Source organism: Natrix helvetica, assembly GCF_964273705.1.
Source record: "Natrix helvetica genome assembly, chromosome: 5".
Lineage (NCBI taxonomy): Eukaryota > Metazoa > Chordata > Lepidosauria > Squamata > Natricidae > Natrix > Natrix helvetica.
In genome coordinates, this window is record NC_138551.1 from 60,280,117 (window position 1) to 60,299,832 (window position 19,716).

The 19,716-nt window shown below is 39.8% G+C and overlaps 1 protein-coding gene across 2 annotated transcripts in view; it reads right to left on the reverse strand.

Moving 5' to 3' along the window:
• Nucleotides 1-19,716, reverse strand: part of SHTN1 (shootin 1) — a 90,426-nt gene that overhangs the window by 41,177 nt on the left and 29,533 nt on the right. For both annotated transcript variants that reach the window (XM_081954477.1, XM_081954478.1), the window contains exons 4-8: nucleotides 19,366-19,460; nucleotides 14,335-14,503; nucleotides 10,398-10,495; nucleotides 9,267-9,348; nucleotides 4,771-4,865 (exon numbers count right to left, since the gene is read on the reverse strand). In XM_081954477.1, coding sequence (XP_081810603.1) covers nucleotides 4,771-4,865; nucleotides 9,267-9,348; nucleotides 10,398-10,495; nucleotides 14,335-14,503; nucleotides 19,366-19,460 — 539 coding nt within the window. The remainder of the gene's footprint in view (nucleotides 1-4,770; nucleotides 4,866-9,266; nucleotides 9,349-10,397; nucleotides 10,496-14,334; nucleotides 14,504-19,365; nucleotides 19,461-19,716) is intronic.

Sequence of the window (19,716 nt, forward strand, 5' to 3'; positions counted from 1 at the left end):
ACAGGGCAGCTAACTCCAAAATACGACGAGCTGAGGTGATGGCAACCAAAAAGACTGTCTTAAATGTCAGATGTTTGAGACTGGCAGTCCTGAGTGGTTCAAATGGTGGACCGATAAGAGCTTGTAGCACAACGTTGAGATCCCAGGAAGGATACCTGTGAACTACTGGGGGTCTCAGGTTAGTCGCGCTCCTGAGAAAACTGAGAATGGTAGGATGTAGGCCGAGCGAGGAATGACCATCAGGAGCCAGAATGGTGGAAATAGCTGTCACCTGACGCCATAGAGTGTTAGGCGCCAGACCCCTTCATCAGGGCAGGGGGCAACCACCACCTGTGGGAACACCGTACCTCTGAGGAGACTGGGATTAACCTCGTCGAGCTGCTTTCGTTGGCCCTTTGGTAAGGGGGCAGGAGCCACTGGAACGGACGGGAGTGGAGTCTTGCCCAAGGCATGATGGACAGGCACGAGATCCTCTTGCCTAGGAGCTGAGACAGCTGAACCACCTTGGCTAGGTGCGACCGCTGCACTTGTGCGACCCTCTCCCTGAGTCTGGTCACTCTCTCCGGGGACAGGAAGACCCGGCAGGAGACGGTGTCGATGATGGCCCCTAGATGTTGTAGTCTGGTTGTCGGAAGAAGATGACTTTTCTCCAGGTTTATGGAGAACCCGTGGTCTTGAAGTACCTGGATGGTGTACTCCAGGTCCCTGGTCGCCTTTGGTGGGATGACGACTGGATGAGGACATCGTCCAGGTAGCAGTGAAGTCTTATTGGATGGGATCTGAGGAAGGCCACCACCGCTGTGAGGACCTTTGTAAATGTCCTGGGAGCTGATGATAGGCCGAACAGCAAGGCTCGATACTAGTAATGGCGGCCTGCGTAGGTGAATCTCAGGTACCGGCGATGGGCTTTGCGGATGGGTACGTGGAGGTAGGCCTTTTGAGGTCTATGAATGTCAATATATCCCCCGGCCTGATGCATCCCAGGATGGACTGGAGGGATTGCATTTTGAACCTTCGACAGGTTACATGATAATTTAACCTTTTTAGGTCCAATATTCCCCTCCACCCCCCGGAATTTTTGGGAACCAGGAACAGGATTGAGTAAAAACCTGTCCCCTCCTGACCCACCGGAACAGCCTCTATGGCTCTGATATCCCTGAGATGCCTGATCTCCTGTTCCATGAGGGACCGTTTGACTGGGCATGAAGGGGCGGGGCACCTGATGAAGTGGCGGGGGGGGGAGGGAAAGGAACTCCAAGGTGAGGCCCATGCGGATTGTTTGTAGGACCCACTGGTCCCACGTGATCTGCTCCCACTTGGCGTAAAATAACTGGAGACGCTCTCCTATGGGAGCTGACCGTTGATGGTCATTTGTATCTCCTGAAGGGACGTGAACCAGATCCCCCCGAAAGGGGCGTTTGGAGTAGTGTTGCTGGCGTCCCCTGTCGCGAAAGGACTGACTGACAGTCCTGGGATCGATCAGTTTGCTGGGGATACGCCCGATGGAATGGGGCGGAGCTAGTGGAAGGTTCGGTGTTCCGAAAGGGCTGCCTCCTGTAGGAGTTAGAACCCTTCTGATCGGACTTCTTAGAGACCGATGGCATCACCTTCTTCTTGTCCTTGTTTTCCACTAGGACAGGATCCAGGACCTCCCCGAAGAGCTTGTCCCCTTTAAAGGGGGCTGTGACAAGCTTCCACTTGGAACGCATATCCACGTTCCAGTGTCTCAGCCACAAGAGGCGTCTAGTGGTGACATTGGATGCCAGGACCCGGGAGGCAAACTTAGCAGAGCTCAGGGTGGCATCGGCGGTGTACTCTGTGGCCTCCATGATCTTATTGATATCCTGCCTCAACTTGGCGTCCTTGGCCGGAATTTTCCTGAGCAACTGCCTCAACCAAAGCAGGGCCGCCCTGGAAAGGAAGGAGGCTGAGGCGGACGACTTAAATCGCCCATACTGCCACCTGGTGAGTTTTGTGGCAAGCAGTCTCGGTCCTTTTGTCCTCTGCCTTGAGCCCCTCCAACAAGTCAGGGGGAAGAACGGATGTAGAAGTGAGTGCCGCTATGGGAGGATCAATTGGAGGTAACTTAAGCAAATCCTCCAGGCTGGCATCTACTGTATAAAGCTTTTTATCACTGTTGCTGGGGGTAGCCATGGTAGCAGGCTGCGCTCATTGCCTTTGGACCATGTTGAGGAATAGTTTGGGAACTGGGACTATCTCCTGGGCTGACACTGGTTCCTCAAAAAGGTCCCCAGATAGATCGTCTGGGTCCTGGGCCGTCGGAGCCGAGGGGGTAGACCCCATGCGGGTCGCTACCTTAGCTTTATCCAGGATGGTTTTGAAGTTGGCCAATTTAAATAGGCCCGAAAAGGTAGGCTTTTCGGAAAAACCACCTTCATCCCCCGAGAACTCGGGCTCCTGCCTAGATAATAAGTCCTCCTCCTCTTCCCAGGCCAAATCCTCCGAAGCTAAGGAGGAATGGGGGGACTGAGTAGGCTGGGAGAAGGATGCAATACTGGGAGCTGCCTGGGGCTCCAGATGGCGGGTCTTGTGAGTGCGTTTGCCTCTCTGTTGCATGCCCGCTTCAATGCCCTGAGAAATAGCTCTGTTGATGACCTCTTTCATTTCCGCTGAAAGGTTAGGCCCCTGGTCCTCCACTGGGCGAAGCGCGGGCCCAGGCCTGGGAGGTGGAAGTTGCGGTGACAAGGGTCCCAAAGGGGCTGGCCCCTCCTCCAGGTCTGAAGGACAGGCGAAGAGGTTGGCCTGATCTGCCATAGAGGGGCCTGGTGAGACTGCCATGGCCAAAGAAGCCGTAGGCGAGAATTACTGGCCTTCTTCCTCGCTATCGGGGATAGGTTGGGCCTGGGCAAGGGCAACCTCACTGGAGGATACCTGAGGGTCCACCAACTGGAAAGCCTGGGCCTGTTGTTGGGCCTTGGAAAAATGTTTTTCTAGGGCCTTCTGGCGACGTATGGCATCCTTATCCTGCCCCAATCCCTGTTTAGGCCCGGCTTTGGAATAAGGTTTGGTGCCTCTAATGGCCTCCCTGGCAGCCTTGCCAGCCAGTCTGGCGAAGGCTCTGGAGGAAACCCCCATTGGTTCAGGGTTTTCTGGGGTCTGATCTGCCATGGCATTAATAAAGGGCCTTAAATGAGACAGGTAGGGAATCACCTCCACTCACCACCTCACAGTAGCCCACCGCAAGCCAAATGCTCAGGAAGAGACACAGAAGGTTGCAGGAAGAGTTTTTGCCAGGCAGGATTATGGCGCAAGCAAATCCAGCTCCCAGCGCCTGCAGGAAAGTAAGGTTGCGATCCAGGCGACCACAAGCACTTGCCGCTTCAGTCCGAAAGGCTGGGGGCTCAGATTGCCGGTCCGACCGGTCAATGAGGTCTCCACGCGGCTCCTGCTATGAGTCAGGCTTCAGCAGCTGTGGCATGCAGTTAAATCGAAATCGAAAACGAAACAGGCGGCTCAAATGGAGATCGAGACTCCCTGCCGCCTCTCCAAACGCTTTAAAAGTTGCCGCTAATGCTTAGGAAAGCCCTGAGGGGCCACGCCGAACGCCGGCTTGTAAAAAGCACGGACAACGACTGCGGCAGCGCTGGCATCGGCAGTCCGACACACGCGCCTCCCCAACAGTTGTCTGTGACCCTGCGGGGCCCGTGTAAGAACGGGACACCGGGAGGATCAAGGGCGAGAGAAAGGCGAAATTGGATTAAAGTAAATTGATCTCACCAAGCCTGCTCCAATAAATACACGATCTTTCCTTTCTGTAATATAATTGAGAGTCCAAGCAATCTATTAGAGTTGAAGAGAAACTTAAAGTGCGTCCACTGGGCTAGCTGAATTGAAAAAAACTGAAGATAAGCAGCACAGGAGGCATGGTTTAAAGTTTCAATTCAGTTCTGGGCAGATTGGCTGTATTTAACCTTTGCTTGTACTCTCCAGAGCAGCGCCCTGGAAAACTAAATCTTTCAACAGGATAAAACAGCATTTCTAGGTCCTTAGAGAAACAAGAAGTACAAAAGGATGTCGCCCATGTCCCTCTATCACGGCTTTAATGTTATAGTTTATTGGAGTATTGTAAACTACTTCAAACAGTGTGGCACAATAGACACTGGTATTTCAATTTATGAAAAATTATTGTACATAATTAATAATCAAATGAGAGGATATGGTACTTATTTGCCTGCACAGCAGTCTCTTTGAGAATGTACACTAATTAATAATAAAAAACCCATCTCATGGAAAAGAAAAAAAGTGAATTTATGGGTAGGAGAGTCAATCTCAATGTAATACAGTATATGCCATATGTGCAATTCTAGTATGAGCCCTGTCACTTTAAAAGGAAGGCTCACACATGAGCAGACAATACATTTGACACTAAAACATTGGCATTCAGTACAAGAAGCTGGATATTGTAACTTGATATATTGTTAAAAGATCTCCACCAAAAAGTCAGAGAAATATGGTCAAGGTCAAATATAGATAGAAATTCCCCAAGTAACCATAAGAATAATAAACACCCATTTACTGCAGAATTGAAGAGTTTTCATCTGAAGATAACTTCGCAGCATGATTTTTATTAACTTATTATTAAATCCATCTTTATACCGTCACATAGCCTGTATAAAGTATCCATTTATGAAACAGAGAACTAAAGAGAAAAGAGCTGGCATTGAAAAAAGCCATTGTTTCTTTAGAACATTTTTAAAAATGCTTGCTATGGTCCGTTCTCTTATCAGAAAAAGCTATTAACTTCCGTACCTCTTGTGCAAAGTTTTCTGCCCTCTCCCGTAAGTTTTTTTCCAGCTCAAAGTTGACTTGGAGTTCTTCATACTCGTCTACTGCTAGTACAGACACTATGTGAAATGAAAGGGAAGGTGAGAAGGAGGAAGGGCAGACAGTTGCAGCCGCGGTGGTGAAACAAAACACAACCATGAAACATGCCATGAAACAAGATTATTTAAAGTGTAGCAATATGGCTGTAATGAAGATATTTTCTTCTTTTCTACTACAGTGTTTGAAATTTAATTAATTATATTAGTAACTAGCAGTGGTAGGTTGCTGGTGGTACGCCCCAGTACGAGAGCCAGATACCATTCCGGTATGGTACTCTGTAGGGCCCACCCGCGCTCGTTACCTGTGTTTTAAAGCTTCTGTGCTACCGCGCATGCGCACACACATGGCGCATACAGCACCTGCACAATGATCCGTGGAGCAGCTGGAGCATTGCGGAGATGCTATAATGCATGCACGTGCTGCGGACGTCCATGCAGACGCCGGCGGCCCCATTCCAACCGTAACAGTTGGAACAGGATTGGAAACCCACCACTGGTAACTTGACATATGTACTAAAGTGGAATGGGAGGTGTACTTCAGTGAAGCTAGCTCGGTTAGAAGTAAGGAGGGACAATCTTTGATTGCCCACAAACGGCTCCCTTTAAGGTTAGAAAGTGAGACTGAAAAATGATGTTGAAAAATGACTGTAGAAATAAGTTTCTTTAAGGTAAAGTTAAAAACACTTTACATTCCATGGCAAATTAGACAGAAGTTTGATGACTTGGTCCAGTGATGTCAGAGACATCTAATAACAGATACTTAAAACAGTAAAAGATGTGGCCATTTCTTGGCTCTTCCACATAACCTCCTTCCTAAAATATCACGATGGTCCGTTTACTGGGTCTGGAAGAAAGGATCTCACAACAAACTTTGATCTTGGGGCCAACTGTCACTATTGCCAAGTCAAAAAAAACTACATAATGTATCTGTACGTTACACTGGAACTTGCCAGTTCAACCCAGTTGTGAGGCTGACTCAGCTGAAGATGGAAAGATTTATCCCACTCATATCAAATAGTTCATACTAGCTTCTCCATTCTGTATGCTGGAAGCAGAGAGAAAGGGGGCTTCTCAATTGCATCTCTGGGTACTAGTCTTGCATGAGAAGCATTCATGGCTCACTGCAAAGAAATGCCACAAGGAATCTCATGACTAGGTTGACCCAGCAAGATCAGAAAAGAGAAGGAGGGATAAATACAGGGGCATTGCACAGATGCCCCTGAGGGAGGAAGAAGGAAAAAGTACTCGTAGGAAGAAGAGGTCCAGGCTGTAGGCTCTGGAACCCAACCTTTCAATTCCCCCAGACTCAACAAAGTGTTATCCACTGTGTTGAAATGAAATCTTTGTGAAAGATTAGGGCACCTGCATACATGATTGCACAGGAGACTTAGCTTTTATTTTTTCTTTTTAACTGGAAGTATAAAGTCCCTTGGATTTATCATGAGGCAGTAATAGCAATAGCACTTAAATTTATATACCGCTTCACAGTGCTTTACAGCCCCTCTCTAAACGGTTTATAGAGTCAGCGTATTGCCCCCAACAATCTGGGTCCTCATTTTACCCACCTCGGAAGGATGGAAGGCTGAGTCAACCTTGAGCCTGGTGAGATCTGAATTGCCGAATTGCAGGCATCTGGTAGGCAGCAGAAGTAGCCTGCAGTACTGCACTCTAGCCACTGCGCCATAATGGCTTAAGTATGCATAATAATGGCATATGCTATTGATTCTGAATACTTTGGCATTATAATTCTGCCAAAATCATTAAAGGTTAACAATCTTATTTAAGCCTAGTTAATCTGTATATGGTTTTAGTTAAATCATTAACTATCAGTCAGTAACCTGAATAGTAGTCATGATAGAATTCAGATTGTATTTCCCACTTGTTATAAATAAGTATTGATGGGATTATTGAATGGGGAATAGAATACTTTATGATCCAACTGCCAAGGTTATAAATATATCAAGGTCTTAAAAGGAATGAAGTAGCAATTAGCACACTAAGTCATCCTGATGTTTCTTGTTTTGATTATTACATTTCTTGAATAAGTTCTAATAGTGAGTAATGATTTGACTGTCTTAGATTCTTACAGCTCCTGTTATGTAAGCATACTTCAGGGTCTAGAACAGTGGTTCCCAACCTTTTTTTTTTTGGCCATGCCCCACCTAAGCATCTTTAAAATCCTGATTCCCCCCCCCCCCGATATATAATACTTACTTTATTCAAAAAGTGAATTCTACTCATGCAGAGGAAGCCTAAAAGGCCATTAACTTAATTTAAACAAGGTTCAAATTGCCCCCATAAAAAATCAAATTGCACCTTTGTGGGGTGTGGGCCCCATGTTGGGAACCACTGGTCTAGAAGATGATGGTTTCCACAGTCTAACATGTGGCAGCAAAGTTCCATGCAATCACAAGAAATGATAGGAGATAAAGCTATATGATTATACTATACATAGTATGATCTAATGTGGGTATATAGAAACATTTGCAGTGATAAAAAGTTTCTTCCAGGCAATCAGGGGAACTTTTATTTTGACATTATTATATTTTATACTGGTCTTGCCACACAAATAGTGCAATAATAGAGTTCATTTTAGAAGTATACCTGAATATATAAGTATGTGCACGAGGTAGTCAAGTGTTCCTCAGATACAGTTCTATCTAAATCAATTGCATTGTTGCCAAAGATTTATGAACAGGTATAGGAAAAAACAATCAAACTTGCCATTATTACCCAGTGTTAAATACACAACTGGAAATGATTGGAATATCTTGGGGGGGGGGGGGGGGTTAAAGCATATAAACTGGTCAGCAATGCAAATCCTTCTGGACCTTCGTTTCTATTAGCCATAGAAAACTTCATTAAGACTCTACACGTTTTACATTTCCGTCCCTATTCTTGCTTGATTGTATAAATGTACACTAGCCTTCATCAGTTTGATAATATCTTATGATTATCCAGTACTGATAGTCTTCAACTTACGACTATCATTTCAACTGGATTTTCTGTCACTAAGAGATGCTATTGTTAGTAAGTCATCACATAACCAGACTCCCATGGTTATAATAAATATGGCTAAGTGTATTGTGTAAACATACGCATTATTAAATCGAGTACTATACTGATAGAAAAATATACTATAGAGTGCTCTTCAAATATATCAGAATACACTGTATAAAATGCAGGATGGTTAATAGTATTTATCTCTCCTGAAAGCTTGCTTGATGTTTGAATATTGGGTTTCAGAAGAATGCATTGAGTACACCGTTAGCAAGGCCTGTTTCTCATCCTACCCAATAGCTGGATAGGAAAGGTTCTAATCATGTAACCCTGGTACACGATTTATGGTCTTACATAGAGGGCAGGACGCGGTGGCTCAGTGGCTAAGATGCTGAGCTTGTCAATCAGAAAGGTCAGCAGTTCAACAGTTGGAATCCCTAGTGCCAGGTAATGGAATGAGCTCCCGTTACTTGTCTCAGCTTCTGCTAACCTAGCAGTTCGAAAGCGTGTAAAAAAGCAAGCATAAAAATAAGAACCACCTTTGGTGGGAAGGTAACAGCGTTCCGTGCGCCTTTGGCATTTAGTCATGCCGACCACGGAGACGTCTTCGGACAGCGCTGGCTCTTTGGCTTTGAAACAGAGATGAGCACCGCTCCCTAGAGTCAGGAATGACTAGCACATATGTATGAGAGGACCCTTTACCTTTACTATACTGATAAGATTGTTTTGAGGATTGGTAGAATTGCAAAGAGAAACAGTGCTTTCTGGAAAGTGACTATTACACACCTCCAAGAACAGCTTTTATCTCATGGCATGTCCCTGCACCAATTTACTATATCAAGTTAACAATTTTAAATATATGAAAGTGCATCCTTTTTTCTCTGGCATTCACAAGAAAGCAGAAAATGTAAGGATGCAATTTTCATCTTCTAGTTAAGATAAGTTAAATCTGGTGAGAATTTGCCTGGATTTTATGGCTGATTCTGATCAACCTCTTATATATTCTCTATAATGTCAGGATGATTGGTCAGTTTTATAGTTACAATGCTTATTACAATATCCACAAGAATGTGGCAGTAACTTATTGTACTCTAATCCTTGTCTCAGACGTATATCTAGAAGTTCTTATCAAGTGGATCAAAACCTGATCTTAGCTTCTAAGATCAGATAACAGGAATGTGGGAATTTGCAATAAATACATCTACATTTTATTAATTATTCATAGGTACACATATTGATAGAATTTCCATTAAAAGCCTAACATATCTCTGGCTAGTAGAATCTGTGCAGTAGATTCAGAGATCTGTCTCTGCACTGGATCTCTATTACATCAGTTATCTATGTCCATCTCGTTTACTCATCAGTGCAACATTAGATATTAAAATATTACCATTAAGCATTCCATTAAGCAAGTATACGTACTTCGATTGCATTTTTCCAACACCTTGTGATGGTTGTGAACTTCAGATGCTAGGACTGCATTTTGTTCCTTTAGTTTATTTATCTGAAAAACAGATGAGCCAAATAATGAGATTATCAGAGAAATTTAAACACTAATAATGATGCTAGGAACATTGCAAGAAGTTTTGCTTAAATCTATTAAGTTTCCAATCCAATTATCAATTTTAAGTGAATAACAGCAATGTGGGAGTGTACCAATATTCTTAGTTATTTCACTGATGTATTAGTTTCTGTACCAAGTTGCAAATAATTGTAGAATTTCCAGCTAAAGAAGCAATCTGAAACAACCTTTTCTTATTTACTTCCTAATATCTTTGGTCAAGGTTATAGCCAAATAGTATTAAAACAGCTAAAATGATTTAAATGCTATATTAAATGGAGCCTGCCTTGAGAGGTAGCAATTAAATACTTTGCAGCTCATGCAGAGAAAGCCCTTGCTTATGAAGAATTAAGATTTAGCTAGCAAGACAGCTTACAAAGGGACAGGATATTATTAAGATGTATAGTTTAAAATTCTTGCTTTAGCTTTGACTAGCATAATATCTACCATAAAAATCACAGCTTCTAATCTCAGCAATTTAGAATAATCTATTCACTTATATAGTGGGTCACTTTTCAGGAGATGGACAACTATATAAATTTGATTAATAAATAAATAACAAACAACCAGGTAGCAACATCCTGACCATGCATAGGTAGTCCTCGATTTATAAAGGTTCATTTAACAATGTTTCAAAGTTCACAATGACCTTGGAAAAAGGATTTTGCAACCATCACATCACCCCTTCAGTCACATAATCACAATCTGAACACTTGGCAACCAGCTTGCATTTACAGCAGACTGCAGTATTTTGCGGCCATGTGACTGTGACTTCTAAACTTCCTAGATGTTTTCTGACCAAAAAAAAAAAAAGCCAATTAAGGAAGATGGAACCGCTTAATGACCACATTAAAAATAGTCATAAAATTGCATCTGGTCACATGATGACTCACTTTGCAACCTGGCTGACTTACAATGGAAAAACCGTAGTTGCGGTCATAAGTCAAAGGCTGCCTGTACAGTGGTTCCAGCCCTCTGGCTAAAATACTTACTTCTGCTATTCCTTCTACAAAGGTGGCCTTCAGGTTTTCCAGCTCAATGACGGCAGTCTTCTTCTCCTCTTGAAGTGAGATAATTTGATCTCGCAGATCTTCATTTTCAAGAAGAGCAGTGGCCGTTCATTTTTCATTTTAAGACAAAAAGGAACAGGATAAGTGTAGAAAAGCTGAAGAGCAAAGGCATTCACTGTTTCTTTAATTATTAAGCATGCAGAGGTTTCACATGTCGATGTTCTCACAAACAAGAATGGTTAATTAGCCTTTTAATCTGAGTTTGAGTTTCATCATGGAGATTTTCAACCCTGAAAGGGAAGTTTCTCAACTCAGCTACAGAAGTTATCTCTCAGTTTTGGAGGAAGCTTCTTTTTTAAAGGAAGACACAAAAATCATTTGCTTATTCAGCATTTTTACTGTAATAGCTGTCATCTCATTTTCTATTTTCCTATTTCATCATTCTAAATAATAGAGCCAAAATCCATAACTGGAAATCGCTACCTAGAGAGATTAGCATTCAAAATTAAGGCACATAAAAGTAAACAGCTGCGTGCCATTTAGCACTACAAAATAATACTAAAGTGCTACATTTTAATGTAATTAAGCTTTAAATACTCCCAGTTCACATAACCCTGAACAATATACAGTTAGAATAAAAGTATATAATCGTTTCATGAAAAAAAATAAAAATCAATGTAGCCCCTCCCCTGGGGGAAAAACCCATACCATTCAAGCAAATGGAGGGAGGGGGGAACAAAAGTAATTTTAAAATTACAACTTTAAAAAAAAAACTGGGCTAGTTTCAAGGTAATCAGTATAATCAGAATTATCAGAAACTGTTCATAAACATCAATTTTATAGCAGAAAAAAAGCGAGAAAAGGAAGTGGGTGTGACTTTTCCTAGAGTTCCTAAATAGAGGCCAATACATAGTTTAATTCAACATGCTATGAACTGTATATGAATTTCTTCATTAAATACATTGTCTTATTCAGTATCATAATCCCCATTTTATGGAAGGCTGGCCTGCAAAAGCAGTACAGAATCTGAAACTATGAGTCTATGAATGAGGTTTGGTTTAAGTCAGTAAACTGACTTGATTTAAGCCAACAACTGAACTGCAAAAGATTATGCTATGCTATTTAATCTAATTCCAATGGCTTAACCTCCCCCTTCTGATTTAAAGATGATGCAGACACTTGTCAGCCAATCCAAAACAATGCATCTGAACTTTTGCTGTCCTACTGGCAAGTCCTATTATGTTCTTGCTGCTTCTGTTTAAGTTTAGTGTGGTCTTGTTTTGATTTCTAAGCTTGTCACTTCCTCTAAGCAAGCTGCTGTCCTCTTTCAATATAGGACTTCCACTAATTAGGGCTCTGCATCAGGAATGGGTAGGTTCCATCTTCAGAAATCTATTTAGTTTTCTAGGTTTTTTTTAGGTTGGTTTGTCTGACTCCTTACACCACGTCTTTCAGCAGAAGCTGGAGGCTTCATCCAAATGTTGCACAAAAATGCACATTCCAACATTTTGATGAAACAAACTCTTGTTCAGTATTTGCCTGAATGTCATGACACAATTACAAAAGGGGCACAGTTTCATCATTCCCCTAGTGCAGGGGTGGCAAACACGCGGCTTGCGAGCCGCATGCGGCTCGCGGCCAAAATAAATGAGGCTCTTTGCCTCTTACCATTATTTAGTATGCTGTGGCTCAGATCGCGCGCTAAACCCGGAAGTACGGTCGACGCGACGACGCTCCAGGCAAGCGTCGTTGCGTCGACCGTACTTCCGGGTTTAGCGCGCGATCTGAGCCACAGCATACTAAATAATGGTAAGAGGCAAAGAGCCTCATTTATTTTGGCCGCGAGCCGCGTGTTAAGTTAAGATGAAGTCTTAAGTTAAGATGAAGTGGAAGATGGGTAATAATTAGGGGAATGGAGACTTTGGGTTGTGGAGTCCATTTTTTTAAAAAAATACAAAAAAACCAGCCCTTAGAACTTGAACTTTGCTAATCAGAATAAAATGCTAAGACTAAGTAGTCAGAGGAAGGTTGTAGCAGTACTGTCAGTCACCTATTGCACCTCATCATGAATCAAGTATTCTATATTTTAAAAAATACAAACTTATATCTTAGTTACTAGAGATCAAAGTGTCCAAGGAAATAGATTAATTCAAATGCAATGAATTAATCATTATACTGAAGTTAAAAGACAAGCAATTATCAGAATGGTGGCTATGGCAGAGATCTTTCTAAATTTTTAACATTTCATTTAACTTAAAATACTGGAAGTTGGAAAAGATTGGTGATCTGCCAATCATTTGTAGATATACCAAACCCATAGAATCACAGGGTTGGAAGGGACCACAGAGGTGATTGTTAAATTTTATCTTTAAATAAGATTAAGACAATTTGCTTTGTAATCCAGTCTAAGATTAAGAAATGCTGCTCCTCTATATCTTTCTTTTGAGTCTTGTATGATTTTGAATCTTGCTCCCCCACCCCACCACCCAGCTTCCAGTTGGTGCCATTTGGAATAAAACATTTATCTTAGATAATATCTAAGTTTCAAGGAATTGTTCATTTCATTCAATAATTTGTTATAATTGTTTTCAAATGTATTATTATTATATCCTATTAAATAAGAGTTCTAGATATTTCACTATATTTTTCTCATATCCCAATCCCCCTTTTCATGTTTTTTTTCCATTGAAAATTGAATGCCTTATTATCTTACTTTTCATTTAATTTTTTATCTCTAAAAGGTAGCCAAAAATCTTTGGATTCTGCCATTAGTATCTTATGGAGCTTTGTGTTTGCATAATTGTTACTACTATATCATTTGCATAGCATTTCATCTTGTATCTCTTTCTACCTGAATCTTTAGCTGAAATATTTGTTTACCTTTTCAGTTCTGGCCCGCCAGGACCTCCTAACCCAGGGGTGTCCAAACTTGGGAACTTTAAGACTTGTGGACTTCAACTCCCAGAATTCCCCAGCCAAGTTTGGACACCCCTGTCCTAACCAATTATAAATAATAAAAGAGAAAATGCCCATCCTTGCCTATGACTTTCCATATTAAAAGATTGTAGAGATTATTCCATTTACTGTGAATTTTAACTTGTCAAAAGCTTTGTGTCTAAAAATATTTCCGTTGCCTTCCGTTGCAGCTCTAATGGTTTTATAAAAATTTATAACAAAAAACACCTGACTGAGCATGTTATATTATGTGTTTAATATATTATTGTTAAAATTATATGCTTTTGTGTGAGTGTTTGTCTGTTTTGGCAGGTCACTGCGTGGTGTGGCTCTCTGACTCTCACAGTTTAAAATTTTGGCTCTTTTTGTCGAACTTGTTCGCCACCCCTGCCCTAGTGATTCCCCGTGGAGGTGCCTGAGTCCTATGCGTTATAGCCCAAGGTAAACAATATAGAGTCAAGAAACATGGGAAGGTATCAGCATAGAAATCCAGTCTTAGAAGGGAGTGAGGTAAATTCTGTCATAAATTAATAAGTAGCTACTATACATCTGAACCGAACTGAACTGAACTAAGAACTGACCCTAACTATTGGACAACAAGGCTACTGACAACAAAAGCCAACTTCAACATCTCTCAACATTTTTTTGGACATTACAATGAGGAAAAGAAGTGCACTTGATAAGTGCCAGCTACAATGCATATAAATGGTATAATAAGCTACATGTTCAGTACATTTCTCACAGTGTAATAGTCTTATTTTTCTGGTGGCTTTCAGCTGAATTGGAATTCACTTGCCATTATTCCTAGAGAGCAGAGCATCTGGCCATTCTAATGAGGGATTAGAGGGGTTGAAATCTAACACATTTGGAAACTTAGATTAGGGTATCTATTACAATGAAACTGGATCTTCATGTTCACTTTTTGAAAATGCAAACCAGCTCTAATCTTCAGAAAAGCACTCACCTTTTATTACCTGCTGGCACTCCATTGAGTCACAGGCTCCAGGGCTAACTTCTGTGTCCGTACAAGATTCTCCATCATCAATGTTGATTTCTTCAGTAATGATGTCTGGCCCCAGTTTTGCCGCATACAACATGCTGATTCTTTTCAGAGTCTTGTTCTCTTTGTTCAGCTACAAAATGTCAATTACATGTTTTGTTGCTATGAATTTCTTAAATAGTTTTTTCTTTCTTTTTGAAGGAAAAATAAAGATGTCAGATGCCTGTAAAGTCGCCAATGGGTTTGGCTGAAGAGAACAACATTAATGGATTTTTCATTAGTCACACTTAAATTAGGGAATTCCTTATCCTCCTAGCATGACATGTTAATAATTGTGCTCTATAAAACCTCTTTATTTAAGAAGGCTTTCATTTAGTATTTAATACACTTTATTTCCCTGACCTATTTTATTTTGTGGTTATATTTTAATGCTGTCTATACTGAGTGAAGCATGAGCAGCAAAAGAGAAGAGGACAAAGGGTCATATAAATATAATAAGACTAGCATTTCTTGAGACATCAATTTCAATGTAATAGAGCAGATATCGGCAGTTTTTCAAGCTAAGGTTCTACCTGGTTATTGTGTTGCATCTGAGGAGCAAAATTCCCCAATGTGGGTGAGGCTGTTAAAAAAATTAAATGTTATTTATTTAATTTAAATGTAAGCTTCATTAAATTACCATTAATGTCATATTAATTATATAACATGAATTTAATATTTTCTGGTATCGTATTAAAAATGAAAATTCAGAACTTTGATAGAAATTTTGAGGGCTTCATTCAAGATTCAGAACCTCCATAATATATAAATCAAAAATCATGGCTCCTGAGAAATGATGTGAACTAACTTGCAACTTTATAAAATTTTATAGCTTTATAGCTCAAGTTGCAATAAGGGTTTGTAAGGTCAACCTCCCCCCTCCTTTTAGGATATCTTGTTAGCTGCAACTTCTAAGGATACAGGAAGGAAAGGTATGATATTGCTATGACTGGAGGTCTAGCCCCTCTCCAGAATTGAAGCATTTCTGAAGGTCCAGTAAGTACACAACAGCTCTTCCCTTCTGTAAATATATACACTGATTTTAATCATCCATGAATATACTGTGGCTTTCTGGAGGAAATTCATAGAGTTCTAAACTTTGTACTCTAAGGCTTAAGCTCAGACGGAAACTTTTGAATGTAGGACAATGCCTTTAGTTATACATATTTAATTGAATCCAATGATACATGATCAACAAGTTTGTTTGGTGAGTTGTACATTTTAATGGATTAAGTTACCGCTGCACATAGCAAGCCACTTTTTCATCCTCTTCCTGAGGTGGCACAACAGGTGATTTAATCTAAAGATGTTTGCTCTTTGCTTCAATATATAGAAAGTTTATAAATTATAAACTCAAAAAGGAAGAAAAAAGAAAAGGGACAAAACCTTATAATGTATACAAACAACCGCTCAATTTCTAATTACCTTGGTGATTCAGAGTACTATTGATAAGGTTTTTTTCATCATGTCATGTCAATAGAAACTCAGTTCATAAGAAGAAAGTACTCATATAAACAATTCAAGTTTGTAAATTTGGAATAACACTTCCTTTCTGATAAAAAATAATAATCTTTTTTGCTCTGACTCATACTCAATAGGTAGAAGTATAAATAGTTCTTCATACATAATAGATTTCAAACTCTGGGGAAAACATTCAGAATCACAGTCATATTTTAAAACTATTAATTTTCCAAGCTATGTTAACAAGTATATGAAGTAAATGGCCTAACGTATGACTGCTTTGCAGGGAGAAAAATATCCGAAAGAAAAATTAACTGACAGCTTCTCTTGGTTGAAAAATTGGAAGCACATTGGCCACAGCTCACTACAAAATGAAATATGTAGGTGAACATAAATGCCAGTATTCTTTTTCAACAAGAACTATACTGTTGCTGGATTTGAAACAAAAACATTTTTAAAATGCAGGTTAGAAATGCAGGCATCAAGTTTTTCAAACTAAGAGCAGGACTTAAGGTTAGATATTACTTCTGTGGCATTTGAAATTTTGCCAAATTCTTGCTTCAAATACAGTTTACTGTTCTATTTAAAGCAGGTATAGATTTTATTTTTAAAAGTTTTTTAAAAACAGGGCAAGATGAAAAAGAGCTGCAAAAAAGAATTCATTCTGAGAGGAGCACAATAAAACATAGCAAAGCCAAATCATTGCACTTACTTCCATACCCTCCAATCCCTTTGCATCTTTCATTTCTGTCCTTGAATGTCCAGTTCCATTAATGAAAGGTTATTATTTCAAGGTAGCTTTGATTATTCATAACTTGTACTATTATATATACACACAGGCTCAAAGTTAAATAAGAAAAATGAAAAAGTAGAAATTGGGAATGCTAAATCCAAAATCTTGCATATCAGTATCTGATTCCATCAGAATGCAATAGTTCCATTATACACTAATTTGCCTAACCTTTAAATTAGGGTAGCTGTGAGAGCAGAAGCTGCAAAAGGAACCACTGCACTCTATATCATCATGTCTAATGATCTTGCAACTTGGTAGGAAGGTCAGTAATTAGAATTACAACAAAAATAATATCTCTGTCCCAGGGGTGGGTTCTAGCCAGCGTTACTGCCGGTTGCTTGTGAGTGCGCTTTGCGCGTGTGCGCTGGATTTGTGCTGCACATGCATGCGCAGTTCAATAAAAATTGTTCTGTGCATGCGCAGAACTCAAAAACAAGATGGCAGCGGCAACCAGGGAACTGGTTCGGGGGAATGGGCATCCTGGATCACTGCCAGTTCTGCGACCCAGACCGGCATGCTACTACCGGTTCGGCCAAATCAAGCCGAACCAGTAGGAACCCACCACTGCTCTGTCCCGTTCCATGAATAATTTTGCATTACAAAATGTAGAACTACAGCAGAAGCTTCTATTTCTAAGAAATAATCAGAGACCAAGAGAAGATCCAAAAGTCGTCTCTTTTCAAAACTACATGAATTATCATAATCATTTTGAGGATGTAAGAAACATACTGCTTCAAGAGACCTATTGGATACTGGTGCAATTTATTAGAGTTGAAATGGGGCTTAGTTTAGATACAAAGAAAAGCTAGAGTTTATCTATTTTTAAAATTCTCTCTCATCAGGACTAAAGCAGTAGATTGGTACATGCTGTTCGATTATAGATTGATGTATTGATTGATTGATTGATTGATTTGATTGGTGCATGTTGGTGCATGCTGTCCAATAATGTATTAATATAATTATTTATTATTATTATACACACACCACACAGACACAGAGTGATTATTATTATACCAGCCAAAGAGGATGTGCCACTGTCTTATTTTACTGTGTGCCATTACATAAAAAGAATAGAAAGAAAAAATCCATGCATGCATGTTCATACTGATAAGTTCTCATTTTATAAATCCTTATATAGTATCATTATGCAAACAATCAAGTAAATACCTATGCAAAGTACACTATTAATGCATCTACATTTTAAAAAATATGACTGTAGAATTTCTGCTCTATCTGAAGTAGGGAAAAAATTCAAAAAATACACACACACACACACACACACACACACACACACACACACACACACACACACACAGCAACACATGGAGTCATGGACCAGCCAACTTTGCTAATGAAATTTGGTTCAAAATTGCTTCAATCTATTTTCTGATGATGAAGTGGTTGGTATGTGTTTTTCACAACTAAAAAAAAACAAACACCAAAGAGATAAAAACATTCTTCAATAATAATAATGCACTTCTGATGAGATGGAATATAGAAAATTATATACTTGGCAAATTCATCAACCTAGATGCAATCAACAGAGCAGTGCAGGTCACCTTTTGCTTGCTCCATAGTTTGCTTTCATAAACAATCACCTGAAATGTAATGCTCTGCCTGACTTTTCCATTTGATTCAGACCCTGAAAAGCTCATTATTCTTTTATGTGACAAGACACTCGGTATATTTCTAAACTTGTTTATCTGTTAACACAGATGCATAACATACATGTGGGAGGAAGGTGTCAAAGAATATAAATATGAATATATTTATGAATATATATGCACATATTTATAAAATAACACTTTTCTATTGTCCTTATGTTTCTCTCCAATCCCTAGATATGAATATCATATTTCAGGGCTGCTGCATTCTAACATGTAAATCTTAACACATAATAAACTATTCTCCATGAAGGAATTTTATCATGCACTAACTCTAGGAGTATAACTAACAGCACTGAAAAGAAAAAGATACTGGATAGTTCTGCATGTTCAATGGGACAATATTGACAATATTTTATACCACTGAGTAAATATGCCACACTAAAGTATGTATGTATATGTACGTGTGTGTGTGTGTGTGTGTGTGTGTGTGTAGGTATGCTGGTCTTGTTGTATTTGGGTCTTTTCCCGTGTAAGATTGAGAACCCAAATACAATAAGACCAGCATATCTATCTATCTATCTATCTATCTATCTATCTATCTATCTATCTATCTATCTATCTATCTATCTATCTATCTATCTATCTATCTATCTATCATCTATCTATCATCTATCTATCATCTATCTATCTATCTATCTATCATCTATCTATCTATCTATCTATCTATCTATCTATCTATCTATCTATCTATCTACCTATCTATCTATCATCTATCTACCTACCTACCTACCTACCTACCTACCTACCTACCTATCCATTCATTCATTCATTCAGGAGGAAATCCCACATAAAATTTAATAGGATTTCTGCCAAACAATGCATAAGCATTTACTGACTGCAACCCCAAAATAACCCAAAATAACCCCAGACAGAACTGTAGACTCATTTTCTGAAGTAAATCTCGTAGTTTCTCCAGTACACAACGGCCAATAAGGTATTGGTAAGGCTGTTGTGTGTGTCCGTCCTGGCCAACCGATTACCTTCAGACTGTGATTTCAGAGAACAGAGAATGTAAAATATAAAATTGTTTCTTACCTTAGTAGCCAAAGCTTCTGCACTTTCACGACATGTCTTTTCAATCTCCAGATGGTTTTGAATACAGCTGACTTCTTCAATAACCATATGAGAAACTAGAAAATTAGGGTAAAACCCATGATTCACAGTTTAATATGAGTCAAACTTTTTCCATATATTGCTATTCAGAAGAACATCCTATGCTTATGAATATTTCATGCACTATCACATCTTTTAGTATGTATATAATTACTTTTCATGTAGCACAGACACTACCATATGAAACATAATAAAATGATACATTTGGGAGATTATGAAATCACATTCTTGATTCTCACAGAGGAAATCCTCCCCAGTGCTCTGGTCCTACAA